At 45.5% G+C, this 15,523-nt stretch overlaps 1 protein-coding gene across 1 annotated transcript; it reads right to left on the bottom strand.

The window, feature by feature from the left end:
• Positions 1-2,436: 2,436 nt before the first annotated feature.
• LOC112583492 (olfactory receptor 2S2-like) lies at positions 2,437-3,432 on the bottom strand. The gene has a single exon (XM_025279148.3). It carries the CDS (start codon positions 3,415-3,417, stop codon positions 2,437-2,439), a length of 981 nt encoding a protein of 326 aa, XP_025134933.1. The 5' UTR covers positions 3,418-3,432.
• Between the last annotated feature and the right edge of the window lie 12,091 nt (positions 3,433-15,523).

The raw sequence follows: 15,523 nt of genomic DNA on the forward strand, positions 1-15,523 counted from the left end.
CCCTTGGTGTCAGCGCTGGCCTGTACCTCACATTGGGCAATGAAGTGGATTGGAAGGAAGAGGTCATTTCTGAGTGGAAGCTGCAAGAATCCACAGAGGCTCTGTCATCTTCTCTTCTTCTTTTGCCATTTACCATCAGTGTGCCATATGGCAGATGCTTTGTCATCTTGAGGCCCACAGGATGAAAAAGATGAAGTAGATCCCCCATCCAATATCTGATGGGCCTGCAGCATAAGCAAGAAAAAGAACTTTTGTGTTTTTAAGCCTCTGCAGTTATGAAGTCACACCACACTATAACTAGTTCCCCAGGTGGTGGTGCTAGTGGTAAAGAATCCCCCTGCAATACAGGAGACAGAAGAGATCCTGGTTCGATACCTGGCTCAGGAAGATCCTCTGGTTATTCTTGCCTGGAGAATGCTAGGGAAAAAGAAACCTGGTGGACTAAAGTCCATAGATTTCCAAAGATTTGGACAGGACTAAAGCAACACTTTATGTTGGCAGAAAGTGAAGAGGAACAAAAAAGCCTCTTGATGAAAGTGAAAGTGGAGAATGAAAAGCTGGCTTAAAGCTCAACATTCAGAAAACAAAGATCATGGCATCTGGTCCCATCACTTCATGGGAAATAGATGGGGAAACAGTGGACACAGTGGCAGACTTTATTTTTCTGGGCTCCAAAATCACTGCAGATGGTGACTGAGGCCATTAAATTAAAAGACGCTTATTCCTTGGAAGGAAAGTTATGACCAACCTAGATAGCATATTGAGAACCAGGCACATTATTTTGCCAACAAAGGTTCGTCTAGTCAAAGCTATGGTTTTTCCAGTGGTCATGTATGGATGTGAGAGTTGGACTGTGAAGAAGGCTGAGCGCTGAAGAATTGATGCTTTTGAACTGTGGTGTTGGAGAAGACTCTTGTGAGTCCCTTGGACTGCAAGGAGATCCAACCAGTCCATTCTGAAGGAGATCAGCCCTGGGATTTCTTTGGAAGGAATGATGCTAGAGCTGAAACTCCAGTACTTTGGCCACCTCCTGTGAAGAGTTGACTCATTGGAAAAGACTCTGATGCTGGGAGGGATTGGGGGCAGGAGGAGAAGGGGACGACAGAGGATGAGATGGCTGGATGACATCACTGACTCGATGGATGTGAGTCTCAGTGAACTCCGGGAGTTGGTGATGGACAGGGAGGCCTGGCATGCTGCGATTTTTGGGGTTGCAAAGAGTTGGACACGACTGAGCAACTGATCTGATCTGATCTGAAAGCAACATCTGCTGGATCATTGAAAATGCAAGAGAGTTCCAGAAAAACATCTATTTCTGCTTTATTGACTATGCCAAAGATTTGACTGTGTGGATCACAATAAACTGTGGAAAATTCTGAAAGAGATGGGAATCCCAGACCACCTGACCTGCCTCTTGAAAAACCTATATGCAGGTCAGGAAGCAACAGTTAGAACTGGACATGGAACAACAGACTGGTTCCAAATAGGAAAAGGAGTATGTCAAGGGTTGATATTGTCACCCTGCTTCTTTAACTTAGATGCAGAGTACATTATGAGAAACGCTGGGCTGGAGGAAGCACAAGCTGGAATCAAGATTGCCAGGAGAAATATCAATAACCTCAGATATGAAGATGACACCACCCTTATGGCAGAAAGTGAAGAGGAACTAAGAAGCCTGTTGATGAAAATGAAAGAGGAGAGTGAAAAATTTGGCTTAAGCTCAACATTCAGGAAACGAAGATCATGGTATTTGGTCCCATCACTTCATGGGAATAGATGGGGAAACAGTGGAAATAGTGTCAGACTTTATTTTTTTGGGCTCGAAAATCACTGCAGATGGTGACTGCAGCCATGAAATTAAAAGATGCTTACTCCTTGGAAGGAAAGTTATGACCAACCTAGATAGCATATTCAAAAGCACGGACAGTACTCTGCCAACAAAGGGCCATCTAGTGAAGGCTATGGTTTTTCCAGTAGTCATGTATGGATGTGAGAGTTGGACTGTGAAGAAAGCTGAGCGCCAAAGAATTGATGCTTTTGAACTGTGGTTTGGAGGAGACTCTTGAGAGTCCCTTGGACTGCAGGGAGACCAAACAGTCCATTCTAAAGGAGGTCAGTCCTGGGTGTTCTTTGGAAGGAAGGATGCTAAAGCTGAAACTCCAGTACTTTGGCCACCTCCTGCGAAGAGTTGACTCATTGGAAAAGACTCTGATGCTAGGAGGGATTGGGGGCAGAAGGAGAAGGGGGCGACAGAGGATCAGATGGCTGCATGGCATCACTGACTCGATGGATGTGAGTTTGAGTGAACTCCAGGAGTTGGTGATGTACAGGGAGGCCTGGCATGCTGCAATTCATGGGGTCACAAAGAGTCAGACACGACTGAGTGACTGAACTGAACTGAAAGCAACTCAGCACACACACACCTACCTGATGGACTTAGAGAACAATGGGAAAGCGAGACGTTTTCCTAGAAAGATCTCCCCTCAGCAGAGCTATGGTGGCAGCTTTCACTTCTGCGTTCCTTAGGCTGTAGATGATGGGGTTCAGCGAGGGGGTCACGACCCCATAGAACAATGCAATAAGCTTATCCAAGTTGAGTTCCTTGGCTTCGGGCTTGAAGTACATGAAGGAGAGAGTTCCATAGAAAATCACCACCACTGTGAGGTGGGCAGAGCAGGTAGAGAAGGCTTTGTGCTGCCCGGCAGCAGAGGGCACCCTCAGGATGGCAGTGAGGATGAACACGTAGGACAGGAAGATGAGCAGCAGCGGGGCCAGCGTCAAGACAGCTGCAGACACCACTGTTAGCAGCGTGTTGAGAGAGATGTCCCCACAGGCTAGTTTCAGCACCGCCAAGATCTCACAGAAGAAGTGGTTGATGATATTGTGGCCACAGAAGGGAAGGCTCCAGGTGAGAATGGAATGGAGAAGGGAGTTGGCAAAGCCTGCCCCCCAGCTCACCACTGCCATCCACGTGCATGTCTGCCAGCTCATGAGCTCTGAGTAGCGAAGAGGCTGGCAGATGGCCATGTACCGGTCACATGCCATCATGGCCAGGAGCACACACTCCGTGGAGCCCAGCGCCAGGGTCAGGTACATCTGCAGGGCACAGCCAGGGAAGGAGATGGTGATTTGGGCTTCCAGGAAGTTGACCAGCATGAGCGGCACAAAACAGGATGTGCCAGAGATGTCCATGAGGGCGAGGCTGCTGAGGAAGAAGTACATGGGGGTGTGCAGGCGGGGGTCCAGCATGTTCATCCTGATGAGAAGGGCATTACCCAGCACGTTCATGGAGTAGATGCCCAGGCAGAGCACAAACAGGACCATCTCTAGGTTGTGGTGGTCGTGTAGCCCCAGCAGGACAAACTCTGTCACGACCGTCTGGTTTGCCCCATTCGTCTCACTCTCCATCCATCTCATTCTCCCTCTTTTCCCCTCTGCACCATGAAGGTGTTGGATTAAGCACCAGTGGGCCTGGGAGCCAAGCAACGTGGATGTGTGACCTTGAGCAGGTCAGCCCTGCCTCTGGAACTCAGTTTCACCACCGGTATAATGAGAGAGTGCACTTCAGGTCTGCAAACCAGCCATCTCAGTTCTGTAGTTCTGGTGTAACTTACAGGAGATGGGGTCCATTCTAATCTCCTAGGCTGTTCTCTCTTCTCTCCAGGCTGACCTAGGGGAGACAAGAGAATAAATTTATGTTTCTCGAGCTCCTTTTGAATTTGCAGTGTTCTTGGGTGTTAAGAGGAAGCATGTTTTCTAGGTTATGACTTCTCATGGCTAATGACACCAGTAGGATTTCAGATTCACTCACTCACTGAGGATTTGTTGAGTGCCTACCTTGTGCAGGGTGTTTAGGTGCTGGGCTATAGCAGTAAGAAAACTACATGGACCAAAAGATGCCACATTTGTAACAAGTGTTGCTCCTCTTTCTCAAATTAAGTGGGATGAGCTTGGGAAGTGATATGTGTGATGAGTGATGGCCACCTCATTCCTTTGGGCATAAAGGATGAATATTTCTACTGCATAGGATGTACAAGCCTTATTCAGGTGTCTCTCCATAAGATCAGAGACCATGCATTGATTTTTAAAAGAGTATATAAGAACGTATGTATCCCAATAGAGCCATTGGTCACAACATTTAACTTTTGTCCTAAAGGCCAAGTGAGTCTCCTCTTGCCTCCATTTTTAGGATAAATGATATTGACAATAATATTTCACCAGAGGGAAAGGCAGGTTCTAATCTGAGAGAAGTGTCCTGGGTCACTGACCAGCTCTATAAAGGGAAGATGGGAAGCAGCCACATTCTTTTCCAGGAGCCTCCATGTCTCTTCTGAGCTGGTCTCAGCCCCTTGGTAAATGCCAGTGTCTGGAGGGAGCTAAGTGTCAAGTGTTAGATGGAAAGCTGTCTTGTAGCCCATGTGATCCCTGTTCTATGGGAGGAATGGGAACAGATGGTGAATTTTAACCTTTCAGAAGACATAATTACTCTTCCCTCTGTCCCTTCACACCTAGATGACTTGAGGCCAGTGTCCTGTGAAAATATTAGAGCCTGGTCTCTCCTTCAGGGCTGGCTATATCCCTGAATTCTCCTGCTAGATTGTATCTATCATTCATGTAGGCCAGTGGACCTACCCTTTTCTGAATAAGCCATGCCTTTTCCCAGAACTACATCTTTGCCCAAGAAGTTTCCTTTTGAAGGCATGTCCTTTCTTTCTTCCCCATTAGGGGGTCTTCTCCTCCTCTTCAGAACCCAGTTCATCTCTCTTCCTCTCCCACCTGCCCCCTGCAGAGCTACCTGCTCCCTTCTTCCTCCCACAGCCCTTGGCCATCCTCCCTGTTCCTGTGCTGCACACCTGTCTCCTCTGCCACACCGGAGAGCAGACTCTCTCTGTCTACCTCCCTCCTATGTTTCATACAGTGAGCACTGCCAATGGTAGTCCCACAAAAGTCAGCACACGATTCAAAAACCCATTGTTGACATAGAAAACCCTAAAGATAGTATCAGAAAATTACCAGAGCCTATCAGTGAATTTAGCAAAGTTTCAGATATAAAATCAATATGCAGAAATCACTTGCATTTCTATATACTAACAACGAAAAATCAGAAAGAGAAATTAAGGAATCAATCCCATTCACCATTGTAAGAAAAAGAATTAAATATCTAGGAATAAACTTACCTAAGGAGACAAAAGAACTATACACAGAAATTGTAAGATACTGATGAAAGAAATCAAAGATGACATGAACAGATGGAGAGATATTCCATGTTCCTGGGTAGGAAGAATCAATATTGTGAAAATTACAATACTACCAAATGCAATCTACAGATTCAGTGTGATCTTTATCAAATTACCAATGGAATTTTTCATAGAACTAGAACAAAAAATTTTACAATTCATATGGAAACAAAAAAGACCCCAAATAGCCAAAGCAGTCTTGAGGAAGAAGAATGGAGCAGGAGGAATCAACCTTCCTGACTTCAGATTATACTACAAAGCTACAGTCATCAAGATAGTATGGTACGGGCACAAAAACAGAAATATAGACCAATGGAACAAGATAGAAAGCCCAGAAATAAATCCATGCACCCATGGGTACCTTATTTTTGACAAAGGAGGCAAGAATATACAATGAAGCAAAGACAGCGTCTTCAATGATTGGTGCTGGGAAAACTGGACAGCTATATGTAAAAGAATGAAATTAGAACACTTCCTAACACCATACACAAAGATAAACTCAAAATGGATTAAAGATCTAAATATAAGACCAGAAACTATAAAACTCTTAGAGGAAAACATAGGCAGAACACTCGATGACATAAATCAAAGCAAGATCCTTATGACCCACCTCCTAGAGTAACAGAAATTGAAATAAGAACAAAAGTAGACAAGTGAACCTGATTAAACTTAAAAGCTTTTGCACAGCAAAAGAAACTATGAGCAAGGTGAAAAGACAACCCTCAGAATGTGAGAAAATAATAGCAAATGAAACAACTGAAAAAGGATTAATTTCCAAAATATACAAGCCACACATACAACTCAGTACCAGAAAAACAAACAACCCAATCAAAAAGTGGGAAAAAGACTAAATAGACATTTCTCCAAAGAAGACATACTGATGGCTAACAACCACATGAACAGATGCTCAACATTGCTCATTATTCAATTCAGTTCAGTTCAGTCACTCAGTTGTGTCCGACTCTCTGCGACCCCATGAATCACAGCACACCAGGCCTCCCTGTCCATCATCAACTCCTGGAGTTCACTCAGACTCACGTCCATTGAGTCAGTGATGCCATCCAGCCATCTTATCCTCTGTCATCCCCTTCTCCTCCTGCCCCCAATCCCTCCCAGAATCAGAGTCTTTTCCAATGAGTCAACTCTCCACATGAGGTGGCCAAAGAACTGGAGTTTCAGCTTTAGCATCATTCCTTCCAAAGAAATCCCAGGGCTGATCTCCTTCAGAATGGACTGGTTGGATCTCCTTGCAGTCCAAGGGACTCTCAAGAGTCTTCTCCAACACCACAGTTCAAAAGCATCAATTCTTCAGCGCTCAGCCTTCTTCACAGTCCAACTCTCACATCCATACCTGACCACAGGAAAAACCATAGCCTTGACTAGACGAACCTTTGTTGGCAAAATAATGTGTCTGGTTCTCAATATGCTATCTAGGTTGGTCATAACTTTCCTTCCAAGGAGTAAGCGTCTTTTAATTTCATGGCCTCAGTCACCATCTGCAGTAATTTTGGAGCCCCCAAAAATAAAGTCTGCCACTGTTTCCACTGTTTCCCCATCTATTTCCCATGAAGTGATGGGACCAGATGCCATGATCTAGTTTTCTGAATATTGAGCTTTAAGCCAACTTTTTCACTCTCCTCTTTCACCTTCATCAAGAGGATTTTTAGTTCCTCTTCATTCTCTGCCATAAGGGTGGTGTCATCTGCATATCTGAGTTTATTGATATTTCTCCCAGAAATCTTGATTCCAGCTTGTGCTTCTTCCAGCCCAGCGTTTCTCATGATGTACTCCACGTAAAAGTTAAATAAACAGGGTGACAATATACAGCCTTGACATACTCCTTTTCCTATTTGGAACCAGTCTGTTGTTCCATGTCCAGTTCTAACTGTTGCTTCCTGACATGCATACAAATTTCTCAAGAGGCAGGTCAGGTGGTCTGGGATTCCCATCTCTTTCAGAATTTTTCACAGTTTATTGTGATCCACACAGTCAAAGGCTTTGGCATAGTCAATAAAGCAGAAATGGATGTTTTTCTGGAACTCTCTTGCTTTTTCCATGATCCAGCGGAGGTTGGCAATTTGATCTCTGGTTCCTCTGCCTTTTCTAAAACCAGCTTGAACATCAGGAAGTTCACGGTTCACATATTGCTGTAGCCTGGCTTGGAGAATTTTGAGCATTACTTTACTAGCATGTGAGATGAGTGCAATTGTGCAGTAGTTTGAGCATTCTTTGGCATTGCCTTTCTTTGGGATTGGAATGAAAACTGACTTTTTCCAGTCCTGTGGCCACTGCTGAGTTTTCCAAATTTGCTGGCATATTGAGTGCAGCACTTTCACAGCATCATCTTTCAGGATTTGAAAGAGCTCAACTGGAATTCCATCACCTCCACTAGCTTTGTTCGTAGTGATGCTTTCTAAGGCCCACTTGACTTCACATTCCAGGATGTCTGGCTCTAGGTGAGTGATCACACCATTGTGATTATCTGGGTCATGAAGATCTTTTTGGTACACTTCTTCTGTGTATTCTTGCCATCTCTTCTTAATATCTTCTGCTTCTGTTAGGTCCATACCATTTCTGTCCTTTAAGGAGCCCATCTTTGCATGAAATGTTCCCTTGGTATCTCTAATTTTCTTGAAGAGATGTCTAGTCTTTTCCATTCTGTTGTTTTCCTCTATTTCTTTGCATTGATCATTGAAGAAGGCTTTCTTATCTCTTCTTGCTATTCTTTGGAACTCTGCATTCAGATGCTTATATCTTTCCTTTTCTGCTTTGCTTTTCGCTTCTCTTCTTTTCACAGCTACTTGTAAGGCCTCCCCAGACAGCCATTTTGCTTTTTTGCATTTCTTTTCCATGCTCATTATTATAGACATGCAAATCAAAACTACAATGAGATACCACCCCACCCCGGTCAGAATAGCCGTCATCAAAATGTCTACAAACATCAAATCTGGACAGGGTGTGGAGAATGCTCTTGCACTGTTGGTGGGAATGCAAATTGATACAGCCACTATGGCAAATGGTAAGAAGATTCCTTAAAAAACTAGGAATAGTACCACTGAATGACCCAGCAATCCCACTCCTAGGCATATACCCTGAGGAAACCAAAATTGAGAAAGATACATGTATCCCATTGATCACTGCAGCCGTATTTACAATAGCTAGAACATGGAAGCAACCTAAATGTCCATCAACAGATGAATGGATAAAGAAGCTGTGGTACATATACACAAAGGAATATTCAGTTCAGTTCAGTTCAGTTCAGTCGCTCAGTCGTGTCTGAATCTTTTGACCCCAAGAACCGCAGCACACCAGGCCTCCCTGTCCATTACCAATTCCCGGAGTTTACCCAAACACATGTCCATTGGGTCGGTGATGCCATCCAACCATCTCATGCTCTGTCATCCCCTTCTCCTCCTGCCCTCAATCTTTCCCAACATCAGGGTCTTTTCAAATGAGTCAGCTCTTTGCATCAGGTTGCCAAAGTACTGGAATTTCAGCTTCAACATCAGTGCTTCCAAAGAACATGTTACTCAGCCATAAAAAGGAATGCATTTGAGTCAGTCCTAATGAGGTGGGTGAACCTTGAACCTATTATACAGAGTGAAGGAAGTCAGAAAGAAATATAAGTATTGTATTGTAACACATATATATGGAATCTAGAAAAATGGTACTGAAGAATTTATGTACAGAGCAGCAATGGGGAAACAGACATAGAGAACAGACTTATGGACATGGGGAGAGGGGAGGAGAGGGTGAGATGTATGGAAAGAGTAACATGGAAACTTACATAACCATATGTAAAATAGATGACCAACAGGAATTTGGGTATGACTCAGGAAACTCAAACAGGAGCTCTGTATCAACCTAGAGGGATGGGATGGGGAAGGTGATGGGAGGGAGGTTCAAAAAGTAGGAGATATATGTATACCTATAGCTGATTCATATTGAAGTTTGACAGAAAACAACAAAATTCTGGAAAGCAATTATCCTTCAATAAAAATAATAATTGAAAAATCATTGCATAACAGCTTCATCACCAGCCTAACTGTGTGATGTTGACCAAGTCAGTAGACCTTTGAGACTCAATTTCCTTCTGAAGAAAGGGGATTCTGTGTAGTGCAGATGAGATTCACAGAGAAAAAGGCTGCTGATCCATCCAGCAACAAGGCTCCAGATCAGAGATCGCATCTTCAGCTATTGACACCTGCTGAACCTGTGCTCCCTGCCTCCAGGACAGGAGCCCCAGCATCTGCCATGACCCTCTCTCTCCCCAGAGGCAATGCTGATTTTCCCTCCTCCAGCTTAAATCTGGATGATTGTTAAGCGAGTTTATGAAACATACAGGGGTAGTTGTTTAATCTGTGTTAATCATTGACCGTAATTCTTATCCATGTAAACATTAAAGGTAGGAATTTTCTTGTTGAGTTTGGCAAAAAAGGTGAAGAACTGCCTGAGTACGATGGCTCATCCATCCACACATCCAGCAAATTATTACTGAGCACCTCCTATGTGCTGGTGCTGGGAACACAGCAGAGGCAAATAGGGCCTTCTGCCCTTGCAGTGTTTATAGTCATCCCCTTGTCCCTTGGTGACTTGGTCATATCCCTTCCTCTCTCAGGGCTTTAAAAACCTCTGGATTCTCTTTGAGTCTAGGATGTAAAGACAAAATAAAACCTGAGGTCTGGGAAGCAGAAGTTAAAATGTGCCTGGGTCATAACTTTATGTGGCTAGATTAATCCTGCCACTTAATTTAATTCATTTATAAGAACTTGGTCTTTGTTGGTGTGTTGCTGAAAAAAGAACTGGTAACCTCTAGTAGTGACCCCAGATACAGGTATGGGGAGTGTTTTCAGGGAGATAAAAGGCAGGATACCACCTGACTCTCCTTTTTTCTTGAACACCCTTGTCTCCATCAGAGAGACCAGGTGGGAATGGATGGACATCGGAGGCCTTTGTCATCAGGCTGTGGCCTGTGCCTGCCCTCACCTTCTACACATCCCTTTGTGCTGGCCTGCTCCAGCCTCAGCAGACCACTCCCTGCTGGTGCACAAATCCCACAGGCTCCTGTTCCTTTCCTCTACTCATGCTTGCCTCACGCTGGAGCACCTTTCTCTCTGACCCATCTTCCAAGGCTCGGCTCACACCCACTTTCTCTGTGGGGTCAGCTTCTCAGACATCTCCACAGCACTGACCATCCTGACAGCATGATGCCTACAGCTGTTAGCACGATTGATTGTTGTGTGTGTGTATCATTCTCTCTCACACTGTGAGCTGCAGAAATCACAGGGCTGTGTGCAATTTACCCCCAACCCCTCCAGTACCCCACACAGGAGCTGCCATTTGAGATGGTTCTTTCCTTCTGCTAAAATTCTGATCCCAGATTTCCTAATCACCCTCGTTCCCCTTTCTCCCATGTGCACACACAGGATGTGACTACAGGGACAAGAGATTTGGGGGTTCCATTTTCTCCATGCAAGAACAACTGCTCTCTCTCAAGAGCTAAATGAGGAGACAGGTGGGTTTCCTTGCAATTTAAGCATCTGATCAGAACATTTTCATGGAAATCAGGAACAGCCCATGAAGCTGTAGGTTTGTGACTGCTAAGAAATAAGGCTGTGTCTAGAAAACACCATGCTGCCAGATTACTGACAGCTTGGACTGCAACATGGGCTCAGGTTGGCGCCACAGACAGCAACTGTAGTTCTCTTGGCCCATCAATTAAGATGAGCTGAGTTTTGGCTGTTTTCAGAATGGATAACCAACAAGGACATATTGCACAACACATGGAACTCTACCCAGTGTCATGTGCCAGCCTGGATGGTGGGGAGGAGTAGGGGAGAATGAGTCCATGTATCCATATGACTGAGCCCCTTCCCTGTTCACCTGAAACTACCTCAATATTGTTCATCAGCTATACCCCAATACAAAATAAAAAGCTTAAAGTTTGAAAATAAACAAGATCTTACAGTGAAAAGAAAAAAGATGAGCAGAGTCTTGCTGCAGTAACACACAGCCTCATGATTTTTTAGCTCACCAGGACAGAGGTTTAGTTCTCACCCTTTGTGTAGATTGCAGGTTTTCAGGGGGCTCTGTTCCAGATTGTCAACCTCAGAGACCCTGGCTCCACCCTCTGGGACATCACCAGTTCTCACAGCTGGGGAAGAACCCAGCAGAACATCTCACACTGACAGGTCACTGCTCTGACTCAGAAGTGAGATGTGTCCCATCTGTCCACAGCCTGCTGCCCTGTGTAATTCTACCACATGCCCAGAGGAGGAGGACCAGACACGCTGCAGAGCATTTTGGTGCAATGGTGTTTTGCAGTAGACTCAGGAAACCACTCTAGCATCTGTCTGACAGGTCTCTCATTCCATCATGTCCTGGAAAGTCAGGTTTACAGAGTGATGGGAGATTGAGTGTCTCTGAAAATAACTGTCTAATTCTCTCCTCAGTTTTACTCCTCCTGAGAGGCAGGGTGATGCCATGGAAGAAGCCCCAGGCTGAGAGTGAGGGATCCAGGTTTGATTCTTGCCTTTGTTCCCTTTCTTCTGTATGACCTTAGTTGAGTTTCTCTTTGTGTGAAGTGGAGCCATTTGATATGTGATCTCTGGTACTCTGTACCATCACCAAAACATTCCCTCATCTTTCTGGCAACTTCCAACCCAGGTAAATATCATGTCAATTTCTTTGGCTGGTAATTCTAGTCTGAACCATTTCGTTTTTATTTTAAGCTTCAGAAATGATTTTAAAGGAAGGTGAGTGGCACGAGAAGAAGCTCCTGTTACACTGTCCCAGAAGTGCCTGCATCTGGATTCCCGCGTCACTCCTCCTCACTATGATGGCAGAGCCGGTGAGTGTGGGCTTTGGAGTCAGACCGCCAAGCCCAAGTCTGAGACCTGCTGTTTGCTAATGGCTTTCGCAGCCTCAGCCTCCTTCCCTGTAGAAATAAGAGTAGTATTTCCTCATGGGATGATTTTGAGGATCCAGTGAAAGGTCTTAGCAGAGAGCTTGGCACAGGGTAAATATTCAGTAAGTGGCAACTGATATTATTAATATCATTATGTTCCCTTCTCCAAGCAGATGTTCTGGTTTCAGTATGTTTAAAAAAGATTTCAGGAGAATAGTCAACATGCTAGATGGATTCTCCTTGCCTCCCACCTGTTGTCCAGCGACATTAGTGCAGGCAGTAGCTGAGCTGCTGCCAGGTGAGGTGACCTGAGGCTTGGGAGAGCAGAGTGAGGGAGTGCTGAGTTCATTACTAGGAAACACACTGTGCTGGGGTGGGCCCGGATCAAGGCCCGAGCCCCCGAGGCCCAGCCTCCTGGTCCCCTGCCACGTAGACATCTCTCCTGCTCCCTGCCCTTGAGGACCTCGTAGTCCCTGCCCAGTTTAAAGTTAAGACTCTGCAATAGCACAGGTTTGCAGACTTGGCACGATGGGGCTTCAGAGACCCCAGGTTCCCTGTGCTGCCCCAGGAGGGCCTGGCTGGGTGAGGTGGGCACAGGAGAGACCCTGGACAGGAATCTGAAGACTGGGTCTCACTGCAGCCCTGACCCTTGGACATGAGGCTCGAGGGTTGTGATTCTGGGGCCTCGCCTGGGTGTCCAGGGTGTCTCCTGGCAAGAGTGCTGTGGGGACCTGCACTCATGAAAGGTTAAGGAAAGTGAATTGCTGTAGGGGGTGAAGCGCTGGACACTTGTTGGGGATGTGAAGTCAGGGATTGAGGGGGTGGGTGAGTTTCTGCAGGTCCCCTTTCCTTTTTCCCTTCCTATGCCATTCTCTTTCCTTCACATGAAACAATGATAACTTGACACAGCTCAGGGCTTAAAGAGCAGCCTTAAGTAACACCGCAACAATTGTAAACTTCCCATTTACTATGATTTGTCTCTTGGAATTTTTTTTGTCAAAACACAGGTCAAATAAAATATTGGCATTCGTCGCCACTTATTTTCCAGCTGCTCAGGACCAGGCCCATCTTGGCACCCCATGGATGCCCACAAACATCCAAACAAGCTCCATGACAGCACTCCCTCGCCCTCCAGCCTACTTCTCTTATCTTCCCAATCTCTCAGGGTGTCTCACAGCGTAGAGCACTATTGGCCCAAACAACCCAGAAGCCTGTCACGGCCCTGCAGTCCCCTCCTCCCTCAGCCACCTCTGCCATCAGTTGACTGTCCCCAGCCTTTCTCAGCTCCACCTGTTTGCCTGACTGCCCACCTGGGTCAGGCCCCATCGGTGTTTCCTCACTTCCTGCCCTTGGGCAGGGGCCTTTCTACTCTGTGCTCTATCTGAAGCCACATGGTCTTCCATTTCTCAAAAATAATATTTTTTAAAATTCAAAGCCATCTTCATTTTAGAAATATTGACCATTATTGGAAAGAATAATCAAGAAAACAGTATTTATCTGTAATCCCATTTCCCAGAGGAATCAACTGTTAGCTAAATTTTTTTATAGTTTTCTATAATTCTCTATAGACATACTTATTCATATATCCATAAGAGAAATACCTTTAAAAACTTGGATTATACTGAATACAAACTTATTTATTCTGCCTTTTTCTATTAATTACAGTCTGAGCATTTCAAATCATCAAATATTCTTCAAAAGATAAGATTTCTAATGGCTGGGTCACCATCTATGATTGGGCTCCACCAGGATTTATTTAAACATTCTGCTATGGTTGCGCTTGAAGAGTTTTACAATTTTTTTTTTTTTTTTTTTTACAGCAAATAACTCTCGGGTAATACCCATATAGAAATCTTTGCATCTCTAGTAATTTTCTCAGAGTATTTCCTAGAAGTATAGGGGTTGGGTCAGAAGGTTTGGTGTTTTGAAATCTCTTGATTCATACCCATAACGCAAATAGCTGGGATTCAGGACACAGTCAGCAGAGCACAGAAGGCCCTGAAGAGGGAGACAGAGCTGAGACAGACCCCGCCCAGGAAGGAGGGATCAGAAGGGGCTTTCTGGAAGGGGGGTGGGTGTGGGCACTGAGTGAGAACCGAATGAATTTCCATAATGCCAAGATATTGGGGAGGTGGTCTCTCTGGCCCCTGGTGTGCATACTGCATTCCTCACCTGAGATTTGCATCATTCCATCTGGTCCCCAGCCAGTAAAGCCCTGAGGACACTAGTACAGTGCCTAGCCTGGTGTGTGATAAGTGTTCAGTACAAGTTAGCTAAAGGGCCAGAGGTGTTTGGACATGAGAGGCAACAGCAAGGGGAAGACAGAGGGGCCAGAAGGGGCATGATGTTCATGGGGGAACTGGGACTAGTTCAGTGTGTCTGGAATGTGTGTGAGTATGGTGTGTGGTGGAAATAAGCAAGCAGTGATGAGGTTGGGCTGGTAGATGGTCTGGCTTTTATCCTAGGAGAGATGAGCAATGGTGACATTGGAGGGATTTAAGCAAGTGTGTAGTATGATCAGATTGGTGTGATTTTTTGTTTTCTTTTCTCAGACAGTTTTTTTTTGTTGTTGTTTTTTTTTTAGTTAGTGCAGAGGATGGATTTTAGAGTCTGGCACAGCTGTTGCACTATCTGAGAGAGAGAGGAGGTGACAGTGGCATCAGAGGAAGGAGAGGACTGACCAGGAGCTGCTGTGAGGTGGACGCTCTGGGCTGTGGTGATGGATTGGATGTGTGGGGTGGTGAGCGTGAGATATATACGCCTCTGATGACTGCCCGGTGTCTGGCTGGGTGACTTAGGGAGGGTTGGTGCTGTTCCCTGAGAGGGTGACAGACCTTTAGGGGCAGAGGGATGAGTTCAGCTGTGGGCAGTTTAAGTGTGAGGTGCCTTTGGGATTCCTGGAGGGGAAGGGCCAGCAGGAAGACCTTGCTGGGAAAAGCAACTGAACCACATCTGGAACTGTGGTCTCCTGGCTCCCCAAATGGTGGTCCTTTGCTGTCTCCTGACTTGTTTCACTAACTTCCTAGAAGGCAGGGCTGTTGCCACAAGATACTTTTGCTCCCCATCGTGTTTGTCCACACGTTCAGACTAAGCCCCTGACTGCCTAGTACAGCACAGGATCCAGTCCCCAGGTGTGACATGTGAGGGCTTTCGAGTGACAGTTCAATTCAGTTCAGTTCAGTTGCTCAGTCGTGTCCAACTCCTGTGACTCCATGGACTGCGGCATGCCAGGCTTCCCTGCCCATCACCAACTCCCGGAGCTTACTCAAACTCATGTCCATTGAGTTGGTGATGCCGTCCAACCATCTCATCCTCTGTCTTCCCCTTCTCCTCCTGCCTCCAACCTTTTCCAGCATCAGTGTCTTTCCCAATGAGTCAG

Source organism: Bubalus bubalis, chromosome 3 (assembly GCF_019923935.1).
Source record: "Bubalus bubalis isolate 160015118507 breed Murrah chromosome 3, NDDB_SH_1, whole genome shotgun sequence".
NCBI classification, from domain to species: Eukaryota; Metazoa; Chordata; class Mammalia; order Artiodactyla; family Bovidae; genus Bubalus; species Bubalus bubalis.